At 42.8% G+C, this 27,880-nt stretch overlaps 1 protein-coding gene across 1 annotated transcript in view; it reads left to right on the forward strand.

The window, feature by feature from the left end:
• Positions 1-27,880, forward strand: part of LOC311240720 (uncharacterized protein) — a 57,775-nt gene that overhangs the window by 28,285 nt on the left and 1,610 nt on the right. The window contains exons 3-15 of the mRNA XM_084329294.1: positions 730-919; positions 2,687-2,810; positions 11,561-11,665; positions 18,586-18,672; positions 21,521-21,596; positions 21,683-21,898; positions 22,019-22,152; positions 22,254-22,520; positions 22,639-22,828; positions 22,974-23,449; positions 23,655-23,982; positions 24,082-24,301; positions 24,410-24,463. Coding sequence (XP_084185420.1) covers positions 730-919; positions 2,687-2,810; positions 11,561-11,665; positions 18,586-18,672; positions 21,521-21,596; positions 21,683-21,898; positions 22,019-22,152; positions 22,254-22,520; positions 22,639-22,828; positions 22,974-23,449; positions 23,655-23,982; positions 24,082-24,301; positions 24,410-24,463 — 2,467 coding nt within the window. The remainder of the gene's footprint in view (positions 1-729; positions 920-2,686; positions 2,811-11,560; positions 11,666-18,585; positions 18,673-21,520; positions 21,597-21,682; positions 21,899-22,018; positions 22,153-22,253; positions 22,521-22,638; positions 22,829-22,973; positions 23,450-23,654; positions 23,983-24,081; positions 24,302-24,409; positions 24,464-27,880) is intronic.

The raw sequence follows: 27,880 nt of genomic DNA on the forward strand, positions 1-27,880 counted from the left end.
TCTGGCCAGTAATTAAAGTACATAACTAGCAGTGGTTTAATCTATCACAATCTTTAATACAGTCAGGGATTTGTAAACCCTCAGTTACAGTAATGTTTCTAAATACGTTCACGTATTGTGAAAGTGGCTCAGGACGTAGAGCAGTCGGATGGTTCCCCGTTCGATTCCCACTCGCAACGTTAGTTTTGACGTGTGTAGCGTCTTCAGGGTTTGCACAAGGTCCTTGAAGTGCTTAAAGTGCTTGATTTCTTTTACCAAAAAAAGTCGAGGCATGTAATTCCTTAAACGGCCCATTTTTTTTAACAAGGTGCTTAAAGTAATTGAAAAATGAAATTCAAATCAACCATTCGCATTGAAAGTTTGTTTGTTCATCCATGATAAAATTGTTCTGAATCAAGAAATATAATTTTTTAATCTAAGGTTATAACTAATTGTCGGAAATTGTTTTTAAGCCATAAATATTGGATCCAAATTCTATATAAAAAAAATCCATTTAAAAGTGCTTTTAACCCTTTCACTGCGACAATACACAGAAGGTTAACCCGTTCACTGCCACACGACAGCAGGTTAAAACAGTCTGTAGTGTGATGGTAAATGGTTAACCTTCTATGGTGTGGCAGTGAAAGGGTTCAAATGAAAAATAATGCTTGGAAAAGTACTTGAAAGTCCTTGAATTTCATTTTGCAATGTCTCTGACTGTGGGAACCCTGCGTCTTGTTGTCCGTGTAGCGGTCCTCTTCGTCCACCATGGCTCAACCTCAACACAACTTCCAGGAGTTGGAGGAGTCGTCAAAGGCGCTCAACGACTTCATCCTGGGCAGCAAGGCTGACCATACAATCAGCCAAATGAGAGACGACACGCAGGCCTACATTGAGCGACCCGTGGAAACAAAGATGGCTGCCAACGAGCAAGTAACAGGCAAGTAATGCACAGGGTTCACACAAGGTCCTTGAAGTGCTTGAAATTCAAATCAACCATTCGCATTGAACGTTTTGTTCATCCATTCCATGATAACATTTATCTGAATCAAGAAATATAATTGTTTTAATCTAAAGCAGGGGTAGGCAACCCTAGGCAACCCTAGGCAAAAAAAATATTATAGTGAAATATTATGCACTGTTGTCGCATTTATCTTGTTGAAATCCTCCCACAGGTTCTTTTTACTACCACATATTTAATTGAGACCCTTTATTTGTTTATTATTTCAATTTAGCTGGAAATACATTGCTACATCATTCAGTAACATTTGCAGAGCCTTATAACAAAAACATTATTACGGTCACCATTGTGACCAGTGGGATTAATCAACAAATTGTATTATTTATTTTTCTATTTCATTGAACATTGCACATGTTAAAAGCCATTTTTTTTACTCAAAATGTGAGTATTACCAAGTCAACTTGTGTTCTTAAAACAATGACAATAAACATAGTTTTATTAGGTTGAAATAATGTGGTTGTGTACTTATTTTTCTGTTAACTTATTATGGATTGAAAACTGAAAACCTTAATGCACAGTAACTGAACTCAATATTTTTAAGTTCTGGTAACTTATTATTATATATTTTTTTACAGTGTAGTCTTGCGATCAATCAAAACTTATTTACACGATATACCTCACATTCACCCTCCATTCACATCCTGGTGTTCTCCATTAGGCCTGTAGGTGGAGCTATGACGGCACACGTACAGTACACACACCAATGGTGGGTGATGTGTCCAAAAATTAATGGGCAAATGTGAGTGAAATGGTTGCACTGTATGCAGCTGTTTGTCTGCATTGCATTCCCCTCCCCCCCGACTCAGATTTAGGGTTGATACAACCATCATAATAATATTGTTAATAATAACAATAATAATAATGATGTAATAATGTAAAAATTATCATTAAAAAGACCTGATTATGAGGGGAAAAAAATTACGATGCATGGAATATTGTTGAGGCACACTAGTTACAACTATATTTCAAACAGGCACTCCATGTCAAAAAGGTTGCTGACCCCTGATCTAAAGTGTAACTAATTGTCGGAAATGTACATATTAGATCCGATTTTATTAATTTTTTTATAAAAAAAAAACTGCATTTAAAAGTGAATTGTATCCTTTTTTTAAATGAAAAATAATGCTTGGAAAATTACTTGAAAGTCCTTGAATTCCATTTTTCAATGTGTGGGAACCCTGAATACAGTACTGTATTCAATTGATTTTTTTTAACGTGTTCTTCCATTTTAGATTATTATTATTATTATTATTATTTATTTTTTAAATCACAATGCAGACACTGTCTTGTCTTTCTCTAGGATAAGATATTATTTTGTTGATCCCCTTGTTGGGCATCATAACGGGGGAGGGGAGGTACAGGTATGGGCAGGGTAATAGAAGAAAGAGATAAATATAGGCAAATATAAAACTCGATCTGAATATAAAAATGTGCGGGAAAATAAACGGGGTGTAATCAATCAAATTAAATCTAAATACAACAAAAATATGACGCAAATTAATGATGTAAACAAAGGTGCAGCTGCTGAGGTATGCCCTTTTTTAACCCTTTCACTGCCACACGACAGAAGGTTAACCCTTTACTATTGCATCGCCGTCGGTTGTGTGATAGTAAAGGGCTAACCTTCTGTATTGTCACAGTGAAAGGGTTTAACACCGGTCCTTGTGCTCTCTCCTCCTCTCTCAGGTTTTGCCCAGAACGAGGAGAAGGTGAGCCAGGGCCTGCTGGACCTCCAGGAGGAGGTGGGGAGGCTGGAGGAGCAGATCCAGAAGGACACCGCCAGTAACCACACCCTGGATGCAGAACACCAGTATCCTGTGTGCATGATGCGCTTGTGCTAGGGCTGACCTTTGAATTATTTCGCTTCGGGGGAATTCGAAGCTTCGGGGCCGAGATTCGATTTTAATTCGAAGCTTCGAGATAAAAAATAAATAAATTATAAATAAAACTTTTTAATTATTATTATAATATATTTGTTTATGTTGTGCGACTTGTACAGCACTTTGTCAGTGCTGTAAAGTTGAAACCTTTTTAAATCTTAGACAAATGAAACACTTTGCTTTCATGAAATATTGTAAGCCGTCATTTGAGGCTTTATAAAAGCAGCGCAATGAACACAAATCTGTCAGTGCCGAGTCCGACCTCATCTTAAATAACAAACAGCATTGCTTGTTGTAGTTAACAAAGAGAGGCAGAGTTTTTATTTGAATTTTATTTTCATATTCGAATCCCATGCCCATCGAACGAAGTATTTAAGACGGCACTAGCTTGTGCCACGTGTATTTTCACCAGGGGTGATGGGTGTTTTTCACCAGGTGTATGGCGACTGTCCAAACATTTATGTAGTCACCGAGAGACTAAATCGGGGAAATAATTATACCTGCCAGTAGAGCTGCCGCGATTACCGCATTACCGCGGTATCGCTGTTACATCACGGCCACCGCAGAGTAGGCTGAATACCGCATCACCGCTGTTTTTTATAATAATAATAATGAAGTACCCTCCTCTGAGTCCTCTCGTTGGGCTTGCGGCTCTGCAGATATACCCTACTTCTCTATCGAGGTTCCAAGCGACCCTATTGGGTACCAGAAAAGTCACGTGAAACATTGCAGACCACTGATTGGTCAGAAGAGAGACGCGTCACACGTTGGGAGCGCCCTGCAGTTTTTTACATCCTGAATGTCAGCCATTGATCAGAGCTCATCACAATACGGCTAATAACGTTAGCTTTAACTCCCCGCCGGAGTGGACTACCATCGCTCCTCAGGAGTACTAAACGAGACATAATGATTTTACTGTCTGCAACGAATGTTATAATAAAAGCCCTTCGTTCTATACACTTGTCTGATTGAAAACTTTATTAACAGACCGCAGAATGGGACAACTCAGCACGCTCTGAGCAAAGAAAGGAACTGAGATGGTCCGGTAAATACGCTGATGTTATTGAACGTATAACTATATAATGGTAATGCCACAAAACGAATGCCTTTATTATAAAGTAGTAACTTTATAGTAATAATAATAAGGAAGGGTCGGGGGGGTAACCACCCCTGCCCGCGACACCGAGTGAACGGCGCACGACCAGAGGGGAAACTTGGAATCCGTGTTTCACTTTCAATAACTAATGCGTGCTTGCCGAATCCCAAACAATATTCATGCTGCAAAGTCATCCTCTAAAGATCGACATTTAGACTAGAGGCAGGCTATATGCTATAAAAAGTAGACTACTACTAAAAAAAAAAAATGCATTCAAACTTTTTTTTGTGTGCGTGCGGTAATAACCGCGCGGTAGGAAATATTTTGCAAATCCGTGCGGTAAGGAAAACATCAATACCGCGGCAGCTCTACGGCTGCCAGTGAAATCACAAGGATACCGCGTTTGGTTATTTTATTGATGTTAAAACAGTTCATATAGTACAGGGGTCTCAAACTCAATTTACCTGGGGGCCGCTGGAGGTAGAGTCTGGGTGAGGCTGGGCCGCATAAAAAATTCCACAAAAAAAGGGTTTCAAGTATTCAAAAAAAAAGTACAACTGATCCAATCTTCTCAATCTTTAGCAATAACATCTCAGAACATGAACAGTTCTTCAGAACATGAATGGTTCTTCAGAACATAGGCTTCTCAGTGGTGTCAGTGGACTCATCCACAGCTATCGAAATGCACTGTGCATTTTTTTTTATTCTATCACAAAGCTGTTTAATCAAATCACCAGCCAGTATTTCAGTTATTCTGTTTGCTGTGCTATCTGAGGGGGATTTGCTTTTGTTTGCCTTCAAACATGGTCTCCATCCCTTCAGTCATACATTATTTTCAAATTGCCACCCTTCACAAGAGCTACCGTTTCTTGGCATATAGTCACATTGGTTTGGTGCTGGGACTCAGGATGAACGCATATTTTTCAGTCCATTCACCTTTGAATTGCAGTCGACTTTTCTTTTACTGACCATCTTTGAAAATGCCATATTTTTCTGCTGGCGAAGCTAGGCTAGTAGCTACATTTATCTCACGGAGATAAAACTGGGAGCGAGTTTACTGTAGATGCGCTGTCAACTCTGCTCTGACTCAGACTGTTTAAGACCCGCCCTACTCTGCCTCTGATTCGCAGAATGTGGGTGAGGGGGGAAAAACACTGACGGGACGCTGAATGTGATTGGACCAGACACAGACACAGACAGACAGTGGCAGTGCAGCCGGACATGCAGAGCACTGCTCGCAGTCAGAGGAGATAGCGAGGATGAATTTGCCTTCCACTTTACTTGATATCACTCCGGAATCACGTTTCAACCAAGTCACTAACGTAACGTTGCTGGCATGAGCCTGCGCTATGGTAGCCTACAAGTGATAAAATAAATAAAACGTCCAACTCTCGCGCAACGACTCGGCAAACAGTTGCGCGCGGGCCGCATTAACACTAAACTTTGATGTCAAGTAGGGGGCCGCAAAATATCATCCCTCGGGCCGCAATTGGCCTGCGGGCCGCGAGTTTGAGACCCCTGATATAGTAGTATCATAATAAAGTGAATCACGGGTTGATTTACCTTGTGTAGCGTGCAGTCAGCAAAATATGACTTCCCCGTTCCCCCCCCTTCACCGTTCCATACCTGAAACCCGCTGGCTTTTACTACTACTACACCACGTGACCCCTTTGTGAATGGCGTAACCATAACAACGCATGTTGTTTGGTGTTATTGACCAGGGTTGATGGTGTTTTTCACCAGGGTTGGGTATGGTTAAAATTGTATTTATTCATATATATTTCTTTTACAAATCTCTGTCCCGATTCTAATAAATTCACACTGTGCTCGTAAAATAAATGTCCAGGTTCGCACACATCTATTTTTTAGCTCGCACTGTCGAGCCCTGTCTTTGTTTACTGTCGGAGACATGTCAGTGGATGAGCCTGGTATGTATTCATGTTGATAGTTGATGTCAGTGGATGAGCCTGGTATGTATTCATGTTGATAGTTGATGTCAGTGGATGAGCCTGGTATGTATTCATGTTGATAGTTGATGTCAGTGGATGAGCCTGGTATGTATTCATGTTGATAGTGGATGTCAGTGGATGAGCCTGGTATGTATTCATGTTGATAGTTGATGTCGGTGGATGAGCCTGGTATGTATTCATGTTGATGAGCCAGAGCCCTGTTCCCCGTACCTGGTTCAACTAAGTCGATCAAAAGTCCCATTATCCAGATTCAATTAACCCGATGTTTGAATCCAGGCTTTCCCTGTTCCTTGAACGCTGATTCACTCTCGTTAATTCGAACCAGACTTGATACTCAGGATAAGTGCGCGCGGCCGCCTCACCTGAAAAGACAGCAAGTATCGATCGCAGAAATCCTGATTTTCTAACGGCATTGATTGATTGATTTAAAACTTTATTAACAGATTGCAGAATGGGTACAATACAGTACGGCTCAATAGCCTCGCTGACAAGTTAAATGCATAATCTATATGCTAATTTTAAGTCCCTTATTACCCCAATCAATCAGATTATATTTCTTTAAATGTGCCTGCTGGCAGTAGGCTTAATGGAATGAATAATCGAATGAGATCTTGCTAGTGAAAATAATTAGTTAAACTCTTTCAGAATAAGTAGTATAAGTAAGTATAATGTGCTTAGGTATCATGTAGCCTACTATATAAATACATGGTTCCCAAAGTTTTCAAGGCGCGACTCCCGAAATAACGTGTCAGAGAGGGAGTTGGAGGCTATATACAGTTTCACTATTAATCAGGTTTTAATCTGTTTCGGACATCATCCATACATGCATTGAATTGATTAACCTTTGGTTTATACCAGTCATGTTCATCACCCTCTTGTTCATCATCAGATAACACTAACAGTGCTTGAACAGATAAATGCATTTTCTCAAATTCATTCTACAAAACGTCAAAGGCTTGCAATTGCTCATTCATTTGATCAAGTCACGTCACGTCATCAAATCCGTAAAACAGCGCATCTCATCAGACATTTTAAACCCAGTTACAATATCACAATAACGTGTGAGTGACAGTGATGCAATTCAACAATCCACTAGGGCTGACCTTCGTTTTTTTTGGAATTCGAAGCTTCAGGGCCGAGATTCGATTTAAAAAAAATAAATAAAAAAAAATGTAAATAAAAACTTTTTTTTAAGTTGTGGGACTTGTACAGCACTTTGTTCAACTTTGTCAGTGCTGTAAAGTGTAATAAAGCCTTACATCACGCGCTGGAGTGGGTTGTGAGAATTAGACCATGCCTAGGCATGGTCTAATTCTCACAACCCACGACTGCACGTGGTGTAATGGCTTTTATACAACTGGCGCATTCATCCAACCTTATTGCTATACAATAAACACACATTAATTGAAGATTTATTGAGAACCATCCGCAGAAAAGTAGTTCCCAAAAAGAGAAGTTGCCTCCATGTGGAAGCAGCTCGGAAGTGCATCCAACTGTTCTCACTGTCTCTCAACTAAGACATCCAACAAACTAACACATCCAACTAGGGCTGCCGCGGTATTGATATTTTCCTTACCGCACAAATTTGCGAAATATTTCCTACCGCCGCGGTAACCACAAAAAAAAGAGTTTGAATGCATTTTTTTTGTAGTCTACTCTTTATAGCATGTGAAGCGTCTCTCTTCTGACCAATCAGTGGTCTGCAGTGTTTCACGTGACTTTTCTGGTACCACTTCTACCCATAGATATGCTTCTACCCGCTTGGAAACTCGACAGAGCAGGGTACTTTATTATTATTATTATAAAAAAACAGCAGTGATGCGGTATTCAGCTTAACACTGCGGTGGGCGTGATGTAACAGCGATACCGCGGTAACCGCTAGGGGTGGGACGATACATCGATCCAGATCGATACATCGATGTAATTATCAACAATCGAATCGGATCGATGCGATGTAATAAGATCGATTCATATCGATACTCTTATTTTGAAAATCCTGTGGCGAGTCTCATATCCGCCCAAGAACAACAGCAGTAGCTCCGTGTGTGTAGATGTTACAGCATAGCATTCACCCTTTCTGTGTGTGTGTGTGTGCGCGCGTCTTTGGAAAGACCAGATGAGGTCAGAGGAGTTTGATGTTTAAATGTTATTTAAACATAAACAATATACCGTAATTCCTCTAATAGTAACCGGGTCTCAAATACAAGCCGGGTCTCTATTAATGGCCGGGTGCGCTCTTGAGCTAAGCAATTATAAGCCGGCCTCCTAATACAAGCCGGGTTACTAATATACTGAGCTGCGTACTGAGCTAGTTACTTGATTTCACTTTGAAAACGTTGAAATGACCAGTGACCACCTGTAATTGCACTGTTTACTATTTCATACAGTACTTGGTTTCAATAAATGAACCCAGTACATTTTACTGGGTTAAAACTGACACAAAATGTTGATTTATTCATTATGATCCGTTTGAAAATTTGAAATATAGGCCTCCCTCTTATACAGGCCTCCTCCTAATACAAGCCTGGTACCCGCTACAGTTGAAACAAATACAAGCCGGGGTTACTATTAGAGGAATTACGGTAATACATAATAAATGTAGGCCTATACATGATCATGCAACATCAACAAATTGTTGTAGGAACGGTTTGGGAGAGGGAGGTTGTGAGTTTTGAGTTCCAAAAAATGTAGCTTAAAGTTTAAAGCTCAATATATAAAAACGTGGCACTTTACAGTGAACAGGAGGTATATTTGTATTAAAAACAATAGATTGATTTTCCTTTAAATGTCTGGAAGAGCTCAAAAATACAAATGTCAAATGATATTTTCATTACCTTTTTTTTGTTGATCTAAATGTTACTGATTGTGTTAAATGGGCATATGATATCATCTCATATCGATCGCAGGCACCTGAATCTAATCGTATCGTATCGTGAGAGACTTTGTGATATCGGCAAATATCGTATCGTTGTCCAAAGAATCGATATCGTATCGTATCATGATGAAACTGGTGATTCCCACCCCTAGTAACCGCGGCAGCTCTACATCCAACTGTCTTTCAACTAGACATACAACTTTTCTTTTGTTTTGAACCTACTTTCTATAGAACTTCATTCTTAGATGCTTCTATAGAAAGTAGGTAAAACAAATAAAAAAAGTTTTCTTTGCCCTATATAGGGGGGATTTTTTATTATAATTTTTTAAACCTACTTTCTATAGAAGCAGCTGGGAGGTGCGCTGTTTTAAGTGAGCGTGGATTATTGAATTGATTGATTGCTAATTTTATTACTGTCTGCCTTGTTTCCAACTGGTTAAGTTTAGGCACTCTTTCGAAGTCGCTCTCTTTCGAAGTTGGTTAAGGTTAGCGTTTGGAATCAGGGCTGGTGGTCTATCGCCCTGCTCTAAAGACAAACTCTAACCTTAACCAACTTCGAAAGAGAGTGACTTCGAAAGAGTGCCTAAACTTAACCAGTTGGAAACAAGGCGGACAGTAATAAAATTAGCAATCAATCAATTTGCGCGATTTTTATTTTGTTCCACAATGACTCATGACCCATCAATTACATCATCCAACATTGTTTAAGAAACTAACACATTCGCTGTGACAGAATCGTTTTTCATTTAGTCTTTATGACCCTATCACCATATCCTTTTGTAACGTTTACTGTCCGGTGTGTCCGCCATCTTGCTTTCACTTCTAAAAATGTGCACGGCGCATTGATAGTAATGCGGTTGTGAGCGGGTCCTGGGACCAAGCGCGTGGGGTTATTACAAATACCCACGTGTGAGGCGGTTAGGTGGCGTAGCGGAGATTGCGTTCGTCACCAACCCTGGAGCTGTGAGCTGGATTCGCCTGTTCGAATCCAGCTCACAGCTCCGGGGTTGTCACCAGCTTGGCTGGCCGTTCACACTAATACAATTGGCTGTATTAGAGGGTGGGAGAAGCTGGCGGGGTGGGTCCGGGTCGTTGTAAACAGCGACTCCTACAGTTCGGTCGGGGCGCCTGCTAAGCGCGGATAGGACCTGAGTGGGATAGTGTGATCCTTCCACACACTACGCCGTCTCAGGGAGGATCCGCGCTGCCAGCTGAAAAGAAGCGGTTGATTGGCTGGACGTGTGTCGGAGGATGCACGTGATAGCCTCCACTCTCCCAGATTATCTGACTGTGGGGGGTAAGTGCGCAGCGACCAGGAAGGGGATTGGGAATTGGCATACGACTAACATTGGGATGGGAGAAAATCTGAGGAAAATGGAGGGGGAAAAAGATCCAAAAAAAGAAAAAAATACCCATGTGTAAGTTGACTTTCAGCCAATCAGAATCGAGAAATTTGCATGCCGTTGTATAATTAAGCATTACATCACGCGCAGGATGTGGTCGTTAGACCCCCCTAGGCATGGTTTATTTTTCACAAATCACGACTGCAAGTGGTGTAATGCTTTTATACAACTGCCACATTCATCCAACCTTATTGCTATACAATAAACACACATTAATAGAAGATTTATTGAAAAAAACATCCGCCACAAAAAGTAGTTCCCACAACACAAAAAAGAGAAGTTGCCTCCATGTGGAAGCAGCTCGGAAGTGCATCCAACCAACTAACACATCCAACTGTCTTTCAACTAAGACATCCAACCAACTAACACATCCAACTGTCTTTCAACTAAGACATCCAACCAACTAACACATCCAACTGTCTTTCAACTAAGACATCCAACCAACTAACACATCCAACTGTCTTGCAACTAAGACATCCAACCAACTAACACATCCAACTTTTCTTTAGTTTTTAATTATGAAGTTAGCGGTTGTTATTGGAATGATTGATTGAAAATGTTATTACCAGATGCAGAATGGGTACAATACAGTACGGCTCAATACACACAATTGTTAAGGGGATGCAGACCTACTTTCTATAGAACTTCATTCTTAGATGCTTCTATAGAAAGTAGGTAAAACAAATTAAAGTTTTCTTTGCCCTATAGGGAAAAAAAAGTTTTCTTCGCCCTATTTTTTTATTTATTTTTTTAAACCTACTTTAGAGGGCCTAAACTTAACCAGTTGGAAACCAGGCGTACACGTGTATTTTCACCAGGGTTGATGGTGTTTTTCACCAGGGTTGGGTATGGTTAAAATTTTATTTACACATATATTTCTTTTACAAATCTCTGTCCTGATTCTAATAAATTCACACTGTGCTCGTAAAATAAATGTCCAGGTTCGCACATATCTATTTTTTTAGCTCGCACTGTCGAGCCCTGTCTTTGTTTACTGTCGGAGACATGTCAGTGGATGAGCCTGGTATGTATTCATGTTGATAGTTGATGTCAGTGGATGAGCCTGGTATGTATTCATGTTGATAGTTGATGTAGGTGGATGGCTGAGTTTAGTATGGCTGAGTTTAGTTTTTGCATACATCTTTTTTTGTTTAATAATTATAGATTTAGTTTTGGGTAACTGCAGAGAGAATTTGAGAAAGGGATGCATGTGAGAGAGGGAGAGAACATTTTTAGTTTGTGTGGACGTCTGGCTGAAATCCACATCTCTCCAGACTACAGAGGGTGCAAGGGTTCTGAGTAGGAAGAGCGTTTGGGTCCTTAACTGTACCCCCAGGTTCCTGAAGGGGGAGCTAGAGAGCCTGAGGAACTCCAAGCAGGAGCTTGTGTCTCTGCAGCAGGAGGTGGATGAGGACACCACAGAAATCATCCCTTCAGCCATGTGAGTCACACACACGCATTTGGACTTAAAGCCCCAATCTGGTATTTTACTATATAAATATGTATGTTCTTATACTTTTTTGTATTATTTAATTATTTATTCTTGTTAGGGAAAGTAAGCGTTTTGGAACATCAGAATATGTGTCTGTTTTAGTCTAGTGTTTACGGTCAGGGGTGCAGTGGTGGTCCCACGCGGTACCACGCCGTCCCAGCAGTTTTCTGAGCAGAAGTATGCGCACGGATGTGCACGCGCGCACACAAAAATGCGTTCACAACTTTCACTTGACTCGTCGCGCCGTGCGCCAAGTACCGGCACTTATCTATCACCTAGACTTTGCATAATTATAGGATACCAATAACATAACAAAGAACGAGACGTGCAAAACCATAATACAAGCCCTGTGGGGGTTTGCTTGAGCTGTGGAACCTCTCACTATGTGACAAATGGTCCCGACTGGAAGGATGAGGCATTAAGTTGTGCTTCAGAAGGAAACTGTCCTTCTGTAAACTAAGTTACATTGTTAATTTAGTTTGTATTTACTTTTCTAGTTTAAGTTAATTCAATTAAAGAAATTGTAACTACAATTACATTTAAAACATTGTTTGTTTTTCAACCATATCTGTTGACAATATAATGTTCAACCATATCTGTTGACAATATAATTTCTTTATATATTGAAGGCTACATCCTGCTACCTTTTTCAGCTTCTCTATTTTAAGGCAATATTTACAAAAACTAAACTAAAACTAGTAATTTCCTATACAAACATGTTTCCTACTATTTATGCATAATAATCATCTGTTCTGTGCGCGCGGCATCCAGGCAGTTCTGATATTACGACTGCACCCCTGTTTACGGTGTAGTGTTTACTACAGACGGTTAAGTGGTGGAAGTGTGGTAGTGAAAGGGTTAACCTTCTGGAGTGTGGTAGTGAAAGGTTAACCTTCTGGGGTGTGGTAGTGAAAGGGTTAACCTTCTGTAGTGTGGTAGTGAAAGGTTAACATTCTGTAGTGTGGTAGTGAAAGGTTAACCTTCTGGGGTGTGGTAGTGAAAGGTTAACCTTCTGTAGTGTGGTAGTGAAAGGTTAACCTTCTGTAGTGTGGTAGTGAAAGGTTAACCTTCTGTAGTGTGGTAGTGAAAGGTTAACCTTCTGTAGTGTGGTAGTGAAAGGGTTAACCTTCTGTAGTGTGGTAGTGAAAGGTTAACCTTCTGTAGTGTGGTAGGGAAAGGTTAACCTTCTGGGGTGTGGTAGTGAAAGGTTAACCTTCTGTAGTGTGGTAGTGAAAGGTTAACCTTCTGTAGTGTGGTAGTGAAAGGTTAACCTTCTGTAGTGTGGTAGTGAAAGGTTAACCTTCTGGAGTGTGGTAGTGAAAGGTTAACCTTCTGGAGTGTGGTAGTGAAAGGTTAACCTTCTGGAGTGTGGTAGTGAAAGGTTAACCTTCTGGAGTGGTAGTGAAAGAGTTAACCTTATGGAGTCTAGTAGTGAAAGGATTAACCTTCTGGAGTGTGGTAGTGAAAGGGTTAACCTTATGGGGTGTGGTAGTGAAAGGGTTAACCTTATGGGGTGTGGTAGTGAAAGGGTAAACCTTCTGGAGTGTGGTAGTGAAAGGTTAACCTTCTGGATTGTGGTAGTGAAAGGGTTAACCTTCTGGGGTGTGGTAGTGAACGGGTTAACCTTCTGGGGTGTGGTAGTGAAAGGTTAACCTTCTGGAGTGGTAGTGAAAGGGTTAACATTCTGGAGTGTGGTAATGAAAGGGTTAACATTCTGGAGTGGTAGTGAAAGGTTAACCTTCTGTAGTGTGGTAGTGAAAGGTTAACCTTCTGGAGTGTGGTAGTGAAAGGTTATCCTTTTGTAGTGTGGTAGTGAAAGGGTTAACCTTCTGTAGTGTAGTAGTGAAAGGTTAACCTTCTGTAGTGTGGAGGTGAACGGTTAACCTTCTGTAGTGAAAGGTTAACTTTCTGTAGTGTGGTAGTGAAAGGGTTAACCTTCTGCAGTGTGGTAGTGAAAGGTTAACCTTCTGTAGTGTGGTAGTGAAAGGTTAACCTTCTGTAGTGTGGTAGTGAAAGGGTTAACCTTCTGCAGTGTTGTAGTGAAAGGGTTAACCTTCTGTAGTGTGGTAGTGAAAGGGTTAACCTTCTGTAGTGTGGTAGTGAAAGGGTTATCCTTTTGTAGTGTTGTAGTGAAAGGGTTAACCTTCTGTATTGTGGTAGTGAAAGGGTCAGCAGATAAGATACCCTTTTCTTCTCTGTGCATGCATTAGGTTTAGGGAACAGCCACACCTTTAGCCTAGCTTAGCGTCATTCACTGGAAGTAGGTGTGCCAGTGTAGCCTAGTTCCCAACAGTCACGACATACACTCCAAATACTACTCCAAAACGTTCCTGTAAACATGTTGTGACCTGTGTATTTACCACGTGGAGAAAAAATAAATAAAAAATTCCACATTTTCGTTTTCTAAGCAGATATATACTTGGAATTTTTTTTTGCTGCACCACTGCTGCCTGTTGTTGTTGTTTTTTTAACAGGGCTTTTGAGGTGATGAAATCACTTGAGTTGTATTTGGAGTGTATTTCGTGACTGTTGGGAACTAGGCTACACTGGCACACCTACTTCCAGTGAATGAACTCCAGAGTAGATGGCAAATAAGCAAATTTTCCAAAAAGTTGGCGTGTTCCTTTAACACTTATTTTAACAAAAGAAAAACCACTTACAGCATATATATATTTTTTTTACTTAAATTTTTATTTGCAGTTTTTCGATAAACAACAAACAGTAAATTTCGACATACAAAATTATAAAGACATAATATCAAAAAATAAATAAATAAAAGTGACACAAATGAGAAAATAAAAAAGGGTGACATGGGTTCTTCGGTCCATTCTATTTTTACATAGTTTATTTACATTAAATTTCTTTTCTTGTTTCCTTTTCATTCTTCTGTGATGTTTCTTTTATATATATATATTGCGTTAATTAGATTAATTAATTACACAGCAAATTATCGCGTTATGAAAATGAACTCAAAATTAATTACAAAAAAAATAAAAATGTAGAATACACATTTACAGACTTTTTTTTAATATGGTCCATTTGCATGTTCTTGGTATCTGATTCTAGGGACATCTATGAATCTCAGGGAATGTATTCCCAGTGTCAGAAATACTGTGGGTTAGATCCACAAAGAATGGATTGCACGGTGCAAGTTGCACCCTTACTTACAATTCATTATGAATTGAAAATGGGGGACCCTGATGTAAACAAGACGAAAGTCTTTCTCTGGTCTGCATCCCCTTAACAATTGTGTGTATTGAGCCGTACTGTATTGTACCCATTCTGCAATGTGTTAATAACATTTTCATTCAATCAATCAATTGATTGATTGATTGATTGAATGAACATTTTATTTTGAGTAAATTGTAATGAACCAAATGAGAATATCAATAAAAAAATGTTTTATTATCTTTGACTGTGAATAACACCATGCTCAAATTGACCAGACCTGAAAAATCTAAGCAAATTAATAGATGGAAGATGATTAAACGGAAGGTTTTGTAGATACAGTACTGAATTCTGCCATCCGGACACATGCAATTTGAAATATGATTATAGAATATAGAATATCAGGCATAAAATGGTTATGCGATTAAAATGCGATTAATTCGATTAATTAATTACAAATCCTGACAGCACTAATATATATATTTTTTGCCCGCTACCTCCCATGCCACCCAGCACCCCACCCCACGGCCGACGACCCCACAACATCCAAGACCCTACTCTCCCGGGGCAAACCGCGGAAACGATGGTCCCCCTCCCCCTACGCCCCCCCCCCCCCCCCCTGAGCTAAGCCCATAGGAGCCCCCCATATCCCAGGCCGATGCGCGTGCCGCCGGGCCCCCGGCAACACGGGTCCCTTGAATCAATTGGGCCAGCCCAGTAGAGGAAAGGATAGGGGACCCCCCCCCCACCGAGCCAATCCCGCTATTTCCCATGTCACCGAGAGCCCCGACCCCCCCAAAACACAGGACCCCGCCGGGCAGAGCCCAGCCGCTCTGATCCTCCTGAGAGAAACCCCTCCCTCCCACCCTCCTCCCCGAGAAACAGAACACCCCCATATCCTGGTCCACCATGCGCGGAGCCGAGCACCATGAGCTCCCACCCGCCCCCACCAGGCCCCGGCCCACGAGGACCCCAAGCCCAGACCCGCAGAAGGCCAAAGTACCACGCCTCAATGATCCCCCGACCCCCCCCGCGACCCCAAGCCCGGTGACCAGACCGCCACGGCGTCCGAGGGCCCCAGGAAACCCCACCCCCCCCACACCAATCCCACAACACGCAAGGCCCCCCCTCCCCCGGGTCGAACCGCCGGAACAATGCCCCCCCCCCCCCCCCCACTGAACCCAGCCTGCCCACCTCTGTACCTCCCATGTCGCCGACATCACCGCATATATTTATGAAAAACTAAACTAACAACACAATAAGAAAAATGAAGTGAACAGAAATAGTTATATGGTTAGCACTCTTACCCCGATTGGCGGTTTGAGGGGGGGATCAGCCCTCCCACTGGAGAAGCCCCCCCCCCCCAGAGACGGAGATATCCCCCAAAGGAGATTCTCCAAGCCTCTCTTCATGTCCAACGTTTTGAATTCTTGTCCTTCATATTTGTCCATGTGCACATTTAAAGCAACTGCTATTCTAACATAACTCAGAAGAAAATAATACTAATGACAATTGGCACTTCCCAGGTAATTCTTTTAACCCAGTTTAACCCCCGTTGGCGGGTTGGAGGGGTAAGGCTCTCCTGGAGAGGGCCCCTCCTATAACGACGTAGATATCCCCAATGGGGATTCTCCAATGTCCCTATTATTGTCCAACATTTTATTTGAATTTTTATCTTTCATATGTTAGTACATTTCCAGAGCTCTCAGTCCGGTCTCCGAATGTGATTCCCCATGTTCCCTGTCATCCCATTTGTGTGTCCTGTGTGCTAGTGTCTACAGTTTAGTCTAGTGCGTGTTATTTGTACTATATGCCCCGAATCAAGTCCCAATCTCCCCAACTAATGCGTTTACCTTGTCTGTATTCCCAGCGGTCTGTGTGTTATCTGCATTGTGTCTCGAGCCATAACCTCCATTCACTATCAAATAATATGCTTAGTTGTGCGTCATGTGTGTTAGTTTCTACAGTTTAGTCTAGTATGTGTTATTTGTATTATATGTCCCCCAGTGGTCTTTGTGTTGTCTGCAGTGTGTCTCGAATCCATTCACTATCACATTATATGCATATGGTATTGAATCTTGGTCGGTGTGTATGACTTCAGTGCTCGAGTCCTGCTTGGTGTGTGAAACCTCGTTATTCAAGTTCTGGCTGGTCCGGTTGGTCTCGGTCCTCTGATCTCGGTTGGTGTGTGTAGCCTCCGTGTTCGTATCTTGGCCGGCCCGGGCGACCTCCGCGCCTGCATCTCGTGTGCGGATGGTCCGGCCGACCTGGGTGCCCGAGTCCTGGTTGATCCGGTTGTATCCAGTAGGGCTGCACGATTAATCGATTTTTAATCGAAATCGCGATTTGGAATGATGCAATTATCAAATCGCAAAAAAAATAAAATCACATTTTTTTTTAATACTTAATAAAAAAAAATTAACCAGGAAGTGAGATACAAGATCCGTTTGGGAGAGGGAGGTAAGGGGTTTTAGATTGTGTGTTCTGAAGTTTAGACTTCAGAGAGGGAGAGTAAAGTACAGAAAAAAAGGTACCGTTGGGTACCGGTATCGATTCCCAGGTAAAAATAAACATTTTCAGGCTCGGTGTCCCGAAAAGACCCATCGCGTAGGTCAGATGCAAGCCGCATTTTACAATAAACCTCTGTGGGGCTGCCTTTTTATATATATATATATATATATATATATATATATATATATATATATATATATATCGCAAATGTAATCGCAATATCTGTTCACTTCCCAAAATTGTGCAGCCCTAGTATCCAGCGCCTCCCCGTCCCTCCCCTGGGGGCCGTCCGTTTCACCTCTCCCCAACGCGTAAAGATTTTGCCCAACCCACTTTCAGTTCCGCGTTCGGGATCTGCAATCTGATTGGCCACTGACGTTTCTCTCAGCGCCCAATGTAAACAAGATGCGGCAGGCAGCTCTCTACGCGTCTCTGCTCTCGAGCGAACCCCAACTCCGCCAATGACTTTATGTGCTAGCTACGCTACGTTTAGAAATGCCGGTTCATTCATGCTTTGAGGCACAATTCCTGACAGGATTTCAGAGGGATGGAAATGTCATTCGATGCCGATTGTATCAGATTCATCTGGTGAAATGTAACTAGAATGTTAACTTTAATAATATTGTAGCTTGACAATTTTTTATATGATGACACGATCACAACAAGAAACGACGCTCTCAGCTGAGTCGGTCAGTAGTAGCTAGCTGGTAGAGAGCGAGTGATAAGGTGAAGCACCTCTGTATTCATGGGTTTCATCTGTAGTAGAGTCTAGAGGACTATGAATGCCATGTTGAGGACCAACACAGGTGATCCAATTTGTCTGATTCGCTCTACTGAATTGAATCATGGGCAGTACAATTAATGAATTCATTTGAATCACCTGTGTTGGTCCTCAACATGGCAGGTAGAGGACTACAGATGAAACCTATGAATAGTTTGTAGATAGAACAGCTGATTGACGTTTCATCTGGTCGAATAGGCTATAGGCCCCCCTATAGATAGATCAACAATGGCAAAATAGACGGGGTCTGAATACGGCAGTGTGATTGGCTAGAAAGGGTCACATGACGCTTTCCAAGAGAGGTTTATAGTCCTATACTCCACTCCATGGAAGTTGGGCCCTGCTAATTGACAACACCTGGGGCCTGTCCGAATACTCATCCTTGAATCCTTCCTTCCTTCGTTTCAAGGAAGGACACACGCTTTTACACGTCCTACGTCGTCCACAAACCCTCGTGCTGGAATATGGAGGATCACTGCTATTCAGCCAAGCAGAGGTAAATTTTAGTACATAGTTATTCTGTGGTTTATGGTGGTTTTTATAACAGCTAAGGGGTGTTGTTACCCTAGCAATCAGAGTAATGCATTTCATTCATGAGGCACATTTCTAAAACCTGGTGTGCTGTAGGCCAGGGGTTCCCAAAGTCGGGGTCGGTCGCGAGCCGCCGCGGGGGGGTCGCCATATGATTTAATTTTAATTTTTTTTGCAGTCAGGCCACTGACCTTAGAAGCAGGCCAGGACAGTGTTTCTAGTTGCAGCAGCGCAATAGTTGGATAACCTAGGTGGGGAACAACCAGGAGATCACTGCAACTCACACAAGTTGGAGAACTATCTCTCTCTCTCTCTCTCTCTCTCTCTCTCTCTCTCTCTCTCTCTCTCTCTTGCTCTCACACACACACACACAAAAGGAGCTGCATGTGATTGGTGGAGGCGGGACCCTTACAAAAAACTGTTGTTGCTAATCATTGACACATGCTAGCCTGTAATAATCCCCCCCAGAAAAATCTACTTTGCATTTGATATATTGCAAATATATGCCATCACACACACTGGCATTTAAATGGTTAGAATTATAAAATTAATATGTGGTATGATCAGGGCTGAAGTTGAATAAAAGATTGTATTATTTTCAATCTGACATTACAAAAAAAACTGAAAATCCATCAAAATCAGTGTTGTTGCTAATCATACATGCTAGCCTGTTTTTTAACAATAATTTGTGATGCCATCACAAACACTGGCATTTAAAGGGTACAAATAAAAAAATGCCTGCACCAGAATGCAGGAAATTAAGTCTTTGTAACAAGAAATGTCCCCAGACCCCCTGCTTAAAAAGTGGCTTGACTGGGGCTATATTTTGCACTATTTCCTGGCCTGAATGATTTCCCCAGTCCGGCCCTGGTTAAAAGCCTCCAATGCTTATTAGTGTGTGTGCGTTTGAACGTGTGTGTAACTGAGGGGTACAATTCCCTGACTGTATTGTTAGATATGATACTTACTACCACTACCTCTTGTACTTTAGACTCTGGCCACCCAGTACTAGGCATAAATAATTATGGTAAACACTCCCACGTAGATGAAACGATCCAACACAAATGTACCAAGTCGAAAGTCTGCGTTTAATAATAATTAATACATAGCAAAAGGTATGTAGAGCAATCACTTAATTACATTTATGATTTGAAATAGGATGCACTTTTATGGCAAATGAGTATTCGTTGGCATATCAATAGAGAACGTCCAATCTCTGGTGGCGCAGGCGGTAAATATACAACCTGGAATATTTAAGGAATAATAGCAATGATACTTCAATGATTATAGAACTGGATACACTAGGGGGGAATTCCGGTCGCTTGTAAGACAACTGGAGAAGGGGGGGGGGGGGGTAGAGTCTGGCTGTATCCGTCTGGCCGAGGGTATCCTGGGAGAACCCACGGTTGTGCGGCTCGGTGCCTCAGCGATCCTCGATCCACAGATGAAAGCAGTTGGACTCTCTGTGGGCCGGCTTCCTTCGGTCCACGATGGAGAGACGTGAAGCGACCTCGTCGTGTAGAGCGTCTCCTCACCTGTCGTCCTCTCCGGGGGGGGGTTTTCCAACACACGGCAGTGTTGGTCTTTATCCATAGAATAATCACTGTATACAAAGCATAATCCGTGCCTGGGAAGGCGGGCTGTCGTCGGTAGAATAATCCGGTATGCAGGTCCACTCGCTCGTCGGCTCTGGGGCTCCTCGGGTGCAGCCTCACATGGGGTCGGCCACCCTGGATAAGCAGCCAGTTCTCTGCCCGAAACGATGGGGTACTGACTACGATAGTATTCTCACCGCACGAAGCACTACATATGAATAGACTATTATTAGCTTAATAGACTACGTCCAACTCGACGATATAGTGCCAAATATGACTATTCAAATATTAATATACACGATGTCTCAATACCGATGGTAGGCCGAACTTGGCCTTACTCCCACACGTGGCGTCGCGGGGAGGCTTTACGTCTGTCACTCTATTGGAGGGTAAGAAACTGGACTAAAAAGGAAGTCCTACTTTAGTAGCGCAGTATATATACGCACTATGAACAAATAGTACCGTTAGTGGTGCGGTAGCCAGATTCCTACGCGGAACTAGGACTTGTTCGTACATGTTGAGCGGTACGTTTGAACTGGGTCTGGGGGGTATGGCAGCCTGGCACCAAGGTCTCGACCAATAGTCGAATGGAGACTATTATGGGATGTTCAGTAGGCTAGAATGGATATTTAATGCATATTGTACAAGGAATATACAAGGGATATCAGGGAATATTAGAGAATATACAAATACAATTAAATATATATATATAAATAAATATATATATTCGGTTTAATCTGGCCCTTCACAACAGTGTGCATGTTTCAACCATACATTTCCATTTATATATATATTTTTTTTCCCTACTATAATAGTGGTGGTCGCGGTTCTCTGACCCCGTTATTTTTGGGTCGCGGCCTGAAAAGTTTGGGAACCCCTGCTGTAGGCTACATCATAAGCAGGGCTTATACTACTAGTCACACAGACTAGTAGTCACACGGAAACTAATTGTTTGACAGACTAGTGGAGCAAAGCTTTCAGTAGGCTATGTAATTGAACCCATATAATTCTCAAAAAAATTTAGCCTACTAAAACATATATTTGTGACAAATACAATATTTGGCCGGTAAAAAATATACTTGGCCGGTGGATTTTTTTCATCTACCAGTCCCCCTGGCGGGTGAGCCAAAAGTAAATTTTCACCCCTGATCATAAGATATACAGTATTTGTATACCTAAATAGCTAGCCTGCTGTTTTTGTGTTCATTTGGACTTTAGACTTGGTGGTGGGGGTTGTGATGACTACCCAGCGAGAGCACAAGACAAGAATATAGAGGACTACCCACAGTTAAAGGTAATCCCTGTCGTGGAATATGATCATTCCTGATCTTTATGTGGGGGTCTTAAATTACCAGTAGGCTAATTGCATGTATCCTGTAGGGTTGGCTGCCTGACAAGTTTCCGCTTCATGTGTGCGGGTATGAAGAAGAGGTGGCCCCATTAGGAGACCACACTGGTTTCGTGTCTACAGTATGCGTGGATGTCCGCACTGTGGAACAGGCCAAGGAGTGGGTGAGGTTGGTGAACGAGTCATCTGGGGTGACATGGAGAGTGGAGTGTACCCGACCAGGGATGGGGCGCTCTGTCCTATTCAAGGTAAGAATTGTGTTGTCAAAACGTCTTACTGTCATTTGTTAGATTACCATTTCTGTCTTTCACCCATACTGCTAGCCCATACTGCTAACCCATACTGCATTCAATCAAAATGTTGCGCAGAAATGTTACCGGTGCCAGCATAAGGTGCGCAGCATGTCATCCAAAAACACCGGCTGCCAAGCTACCATGGCATCCAAAAACACCGGCTGCCAAGCTACCATGGCTGTTACACTAAAAAATAGAGGAATGTACCGGTGAGTTTGCACTATACAATACTTATAATTCAATTGTTTTTATGGACATAACAGTTGGGGCCTAGTTTTTATTGTTAAGTTGATTTTGATTTGTTTTACAGGAGCAAAGACCCACACATCCCTCATTTCCCATTGCGCGTTCGCATTGTGAATAGGCACAATCATGATCTCCATGTTGGAGATGCCATCCGCTATAGAGATGTTGGACAAAAGGCCATAGACACATTGACGGGGTTATTTGCGATTGGCCACACCCCTCCTTCTGCTTTTGCTGTGCTAAAGCACGATATCAAAATCGAACAAGGAGACAACTACGTCTATGCTGCAGGCAACAGAGAGATCTGCCCAGAGAAGTCCTATGTGCAAAGGTAAACGTTCAATTATAAACTCCAGTACTGCCAAAATATTCATAACCATGTAGATGTTCATTGAATTGGAATTGTATGCAGTTACAATTCCACCAACTAAATTAGTGTTCTATGCCAGATTATTCCAAAAGGTGTCCAAGGACCAACTTGGCACCCAGAGTGGCCCAAGTATGGTGGAAGCCCTCGGTCAACAGGTGGAAACCTACAACGAGAAGTGCCAGGACAGCTGTGCCGTAATGGGAACCTCTTCTCAGGGAGCCCCATTAATTGCGGTGTGCTCTCCCCTGATGAAAAAAGTGCACCACCAGGTATTTTGGCTATTTGTATCTGTATACTGTGATTTTGTCATGGTGTTCCATTCACAGTGGTGCTGAGGTGGCAACTAAGTAACACACTAACTAACACTAACTATGCCTGCCTCTGTCTGTCCGTCTGTGTTTGTCGGTCTGTCAGCTGAAGCACAGTGGCGAACTCTGCTTCATAGACTCTTCAGGAAACATGGATAGGAAGAACATGCACGTTTTTTTGTTGCTGACACACAGCCCTGCCGGAGGTCTACCGTTGGGGATCTTCTTCTGCCAGTCTGAGGATGAGGAGACTATTTTTGAAGGGTTACAGCTGCTGAAGAATTTGATTGGAGAGAGGGCCTTTGCTGGCAGGGGAGCAGCAGGGCCACAGGTATTTATCACGGATGACTGCACGGCAGAGAGGGGAGCCTTAGGGAGGGCATTCCCACTAGCCACTCCTCTCCTGTGCTCCTTCCATCTGCTACAAGCAGTATGGAGATGGCTGTGGAGCAAGGAGAGTCTGGTGGTGTGCAGAGACAGACCAACTCTGTTCACTCTGGTTAAAGAGATGCTCTACTCCAAGGAGATAGCAGAGGTGGACAGGCTGTACTTGGAGGCGAGAGAGCACCCTGTTGCAGTCAGGTTAGTGCTTAGACAAGTTTGCTTATGTTTAGCTTTACACAGACATTCCCACAATCACACAGCAGTCTTGCAAATTCGGTGCAAGAAAGTCAGGAGGCTTGTGTTTGCATACTTCATATGTGTGTCTACCTCTTCATGAGCCTGCTGTCATTACATCCATGTAAGTGCATTTTCTCTGTTTGTTTCCTTATTTGATCAATTGCAGGTATGAAAAGTACCTGCGGTACATTGAGCGCCTGTACAGTCGCAGGGAGTGTTGGGCACTCTGTTACCGGGACAGCTGCGGTCTCCTCACCCGGGGAATTAACACCAACAATTTTGCTGAAGCAGCGATGCGGGTGGTCCTCAAGGACAAAATCCTCCAGAAGACGAAAGCCTTCAATCCAGGCCAAGTGTTTGACCTCCTGACCTCGAGGCTGGATGTCTACTATGAGGCCCGCATTGTGGATGTTGCCCTCGGACGCTGGGAGGCGTACCAGAAGAGGAGATTCCTTCCCCAGGATTGCAACCACACTGCATCTCAGATTCAGCAGGTACTATATCTCAAATGCATACTTTTAGAGATTACTGCAGTAAGCAGTGCAGATTTAGCCATTGTATAATGTCCCTTGTATGACTTATGATTTGTATAGCTTGAGGACAACACGTATGAGGTGAAGGGGTCGGTGAAGGCCCAGGGGACATACATCGTGGACATGGAGATGGAGCTGTGCTCATGCCCGGTAGGACAAACTGGGGCCCCATGTAAACACCTGGCAGCAGTGGTCAAGTTTTACAGTGTGGATATGTCCAGCACTTTCCTCCCCACAAGTCCGGAGATGAGAGCAGAAATGCTCAAATTAACATCAGGAGGTAAAGCTAATGCCTTCCTTTTCACAATAAACCGTACACAAACACACACACACCATAAGATGTGAAATACTGTAGTTGTTGATATGTGGATGTCTTTTGTGTCAACAGAAGCCACCCCCCCTGGACCAAGCAGTACGCCCATGGAACAGCTGCAAGAAACCGGTTAGTTATGAACTGTCTGTTTGTGTCACTTTCTCACACACACACACAGTGGCGTAGGGGAGGCCCCCGCACGCGATGCGGGGGAGCCCCGGAGCTTAGGGGGCCCCGCCCCGACTGTAGGCTATCCTCTTAGATTTCGTAACGCGGGAACAGGACGCAGAGGGCGGGGCCCCCTCCTCCCTCCCTGCTATGTTGCTAGGCACTCCGTCCCCGTCATGTGTACGCTGTAGTACAACAGTGTATCATTATAATGATTTGCTCAACTGCGATAGGGCTAGCCGGCTGATAACTAATGTTCATTGGCAGGCTGGGCAGCGTTCAAAACAAAGCGGGACGCGCTGGTAAAAATGAAGCGCAAATACCCAAGCAGTGCTCAGAAAAACAAGATGAGAGCGAAAGCCGAACAGGAGACGGCAAAGCTACCAAAAAGAACATCATTGGTCCAGCAGGCAGCAAAGGTAGACTGACTCTAACGTTACTGAAGATGCATCGGCACTCGGCAGTAAGCTCTTCACCCAGCCCGGCCACCACTAGCAACCCCCCGGTCAGCTCCGAGTCCAGGCAGACAGCAGACACACAGCCCAGCCAGGCCCCCACCACGCTGTCGCTGCAGCCGCCGAGACAGGTTAGAATAATAGAACGTTTTATTCGCCATAACCAGTACGAGTAGGCTACAGGTTACATTGGAATTGGAATCTAATCCGTAAATTTTTTAGTACATGGTTTAAATTATGCGCATAACGCGCCATAAGTTCTATAGATAAGAAATTACCATTATCTATATCACCTATTTTCTCTCACTGACTCCGGAAAGCAGAGTTGCGAGAGGCCAGTGTTAGTGTACTAACATCAGTTATTCTGGTTAGGACCTCGGTCCAAAACCCCAACTCTCTCGTAAAACTATCGGATGATATTTGCGCCGCAATGGTCAGATTATGTTTCCACCGCCGCGTATCATAAACGATACATGCTGCCAAATGAGAGCGAGATAATTCTTGTTCTTTAGAGAGACCCTGCCAATAATTTATTCCTATTCTCCACGCTTGGTGGAGGTGATGGGCAGACACCGAACAGCCAGCACAAAATTATGTTGTGTCTGACCACTGTTTGTTACTTTAGTTATTTTCCCCCCTATGTAAAGCGACCTTGGTTCTTTTGAAAGGCGCTATATAAAATGAAGCTATTATTATTATTATTATTATTATTATTATTATTAACGTTTCTAGTATTGAGAGCCGACACTAGATTTAAAGAGTGTTGGACTTTGCGCAGAAGAATGCCAGGAGACGTGCTTGTATAAAATAATAGGCCTACTACAATAGAAAGCAGCTCCTGGGGGGGCAGGTGGCGCACGGAGATTACGTTCGTCACCAACACCGGGAGACACTAGGATTCGCCTGTTCGAATCCAGCTCCCGGCGTTGCTATCAGCTTGGCTGTCCTCTCACGCTGATACAATTGGCTGTATCAGGGGGTGGGAAGCTGAAGGGTGGGTCCTGGGCGTTGTGGACAGCGACCCCTACAGTTCGGTCGGGGCGCCTGCTCAGCGAGGGTTGGATCTGAGGAGAGATAGTGTCCCAGGCTGCACATGCGTCGGAGGAAAGCATGTGACAGTCTCCGGTCTCCCGGACCAACAGTAGGGGAAAGTACGCAACAACCAGGAAGGGTGGGATGGGAGAAAAAATCGGGAAAAAGGAGGGCAAGAAAGATAATAAAAAATAAATAAAAAAAGCAGCTCCTGACTGCATCCTCTACTATGGGTGTCAAACTCATTTTCACAGAGGGCCACATCAGCATTATGGTTGCCCTCAAAGGGCCAAAGACCTTATAAATGTTATCGGGCGTTGTGGACAGCGACTCCTACAGGTCGGTTGGTGCGCCTGCGCAGTAGAATCAGGAAGTGTCAGGGGCAGCGTGAGCCTCCCACGCGTTACTCCTCGCCACTGAGAGATCGAGCTGCGCAGGTGAAAAGATGCGACTGCTGTTACCTCAAGTACCGGAGGGGACTTGTGCTATGTATGACTTAGTCCACATTGCAGCCGGCTTGTGGGAGGCAAGAAACAGCGTCCGTGACAGGGGAGGGTTGAATTGGATGATACGAAATTGGGATGGGAGAAAAATATAGAAAAATGGGAGAAAAAGTGGATCAAAAAAATTTATGTTAATGTAATGTAAAATAAATGTAGCTACTCATTTACATATTGTTAAACATGTTTCTGTATTTATTACTTATTCAAGTTATACATTGCATATGCATTTGCATAGATGTAAAAATATATGTTAGCTCATGTTATTTTAACAAATAATTTTAGTTTATCAGAACCCCATATTACTCCATCAATCAATGATTAAACCATTCAAGTAAATAACAAAGAAGAATATCATCAAATACAAGCTATGACATTAAGTTTGTTCAAAACCTTTTTGTCACAGTCAAGAGGGGCAGAACTAACAACTGTGAGCTGCAAAGAACACGTGGGACAGATGTAGCAGATGTTACAAAAACAAATGGCTCCACACAACCTTGCAGAGGCCATACATCCAACTAATGCAGTGTTTCTCAAAGTGGGGGGCGCGCCCCCCAGGGGGGGCGCAGATGCATGACAGGGGGGGCCTTGAAATTTATTTAAAAAAAAATTGGGATTACAGAAAATTATCACTAAAGTGCTATCTGTTGCAGCTGCACTGTTCTCCATGAAAATACCATTTCTCAAAATCTGAAAATCATTATTTAATAAAACACAGAAAAGGATCACCAAGTTACTCTGGATAAAAAAAACTTTTACAGACTACATTGAGACAAAGTTTCCTGACACATCTCCATCCAAACTCTTGGAAGAACTCTTTGAAATCTCATCTGATACCACCTAGAGAGCTAGTTTCAGAGTGTGGTGCCGAGTACCAAGTATCTCATCTCATGGCCCACCAAGTATCTCATGATGCAGCAGTTAAGGTGTTGATACCATTCAGCACCACATACAGTATCTGTGTGAAGCTGGCTTTTCATCCATGACAGCTCTGAAAACAAAATATAGGGCCAATTTGAAAGGTCACGATATTGGTGTTATTTCAATAAATTTAAACATGGCCCATTTCATGACTATTTTGTTGGGGGGGGGGGGGGGGGGGGGGGGGGGGCAAAATATGTTGGTCCGCCAAAGGGGGGCCTGACAGAAAAAGTTTGAGAAGCACTGAACTAATGGAAGATAGTTTAATTAACTTTAATTAACAGATTGCAGAATGGGTACAGTACAGCTCAGTACACACAATTGTTAAGGGGATGCAGACCAGAGAAAGACTTTAGACTTGTTTACATCAGGGTCCCCCATTTTCAATTCGTAATGAAATTGCTATTATGTGTCTGCATGAACACACAACTGTAACTGTACTCAAAAATAACAAAATAAGGGTTGTCTCA

The sequence above is a fragment of the Notolepis coatsorum genome, assembly GCF_963971535.1.
Source record: "Notolepis coatsorum genome assembly, chromosome: 14".
Taxonomy (NCBI): domain Eukaryota; kingdom Metazoa; phylum Chordata; class Actinopteri; order Aulopiformes; family Paralepididae; genus Notolepis; species Notolepis coatsorum.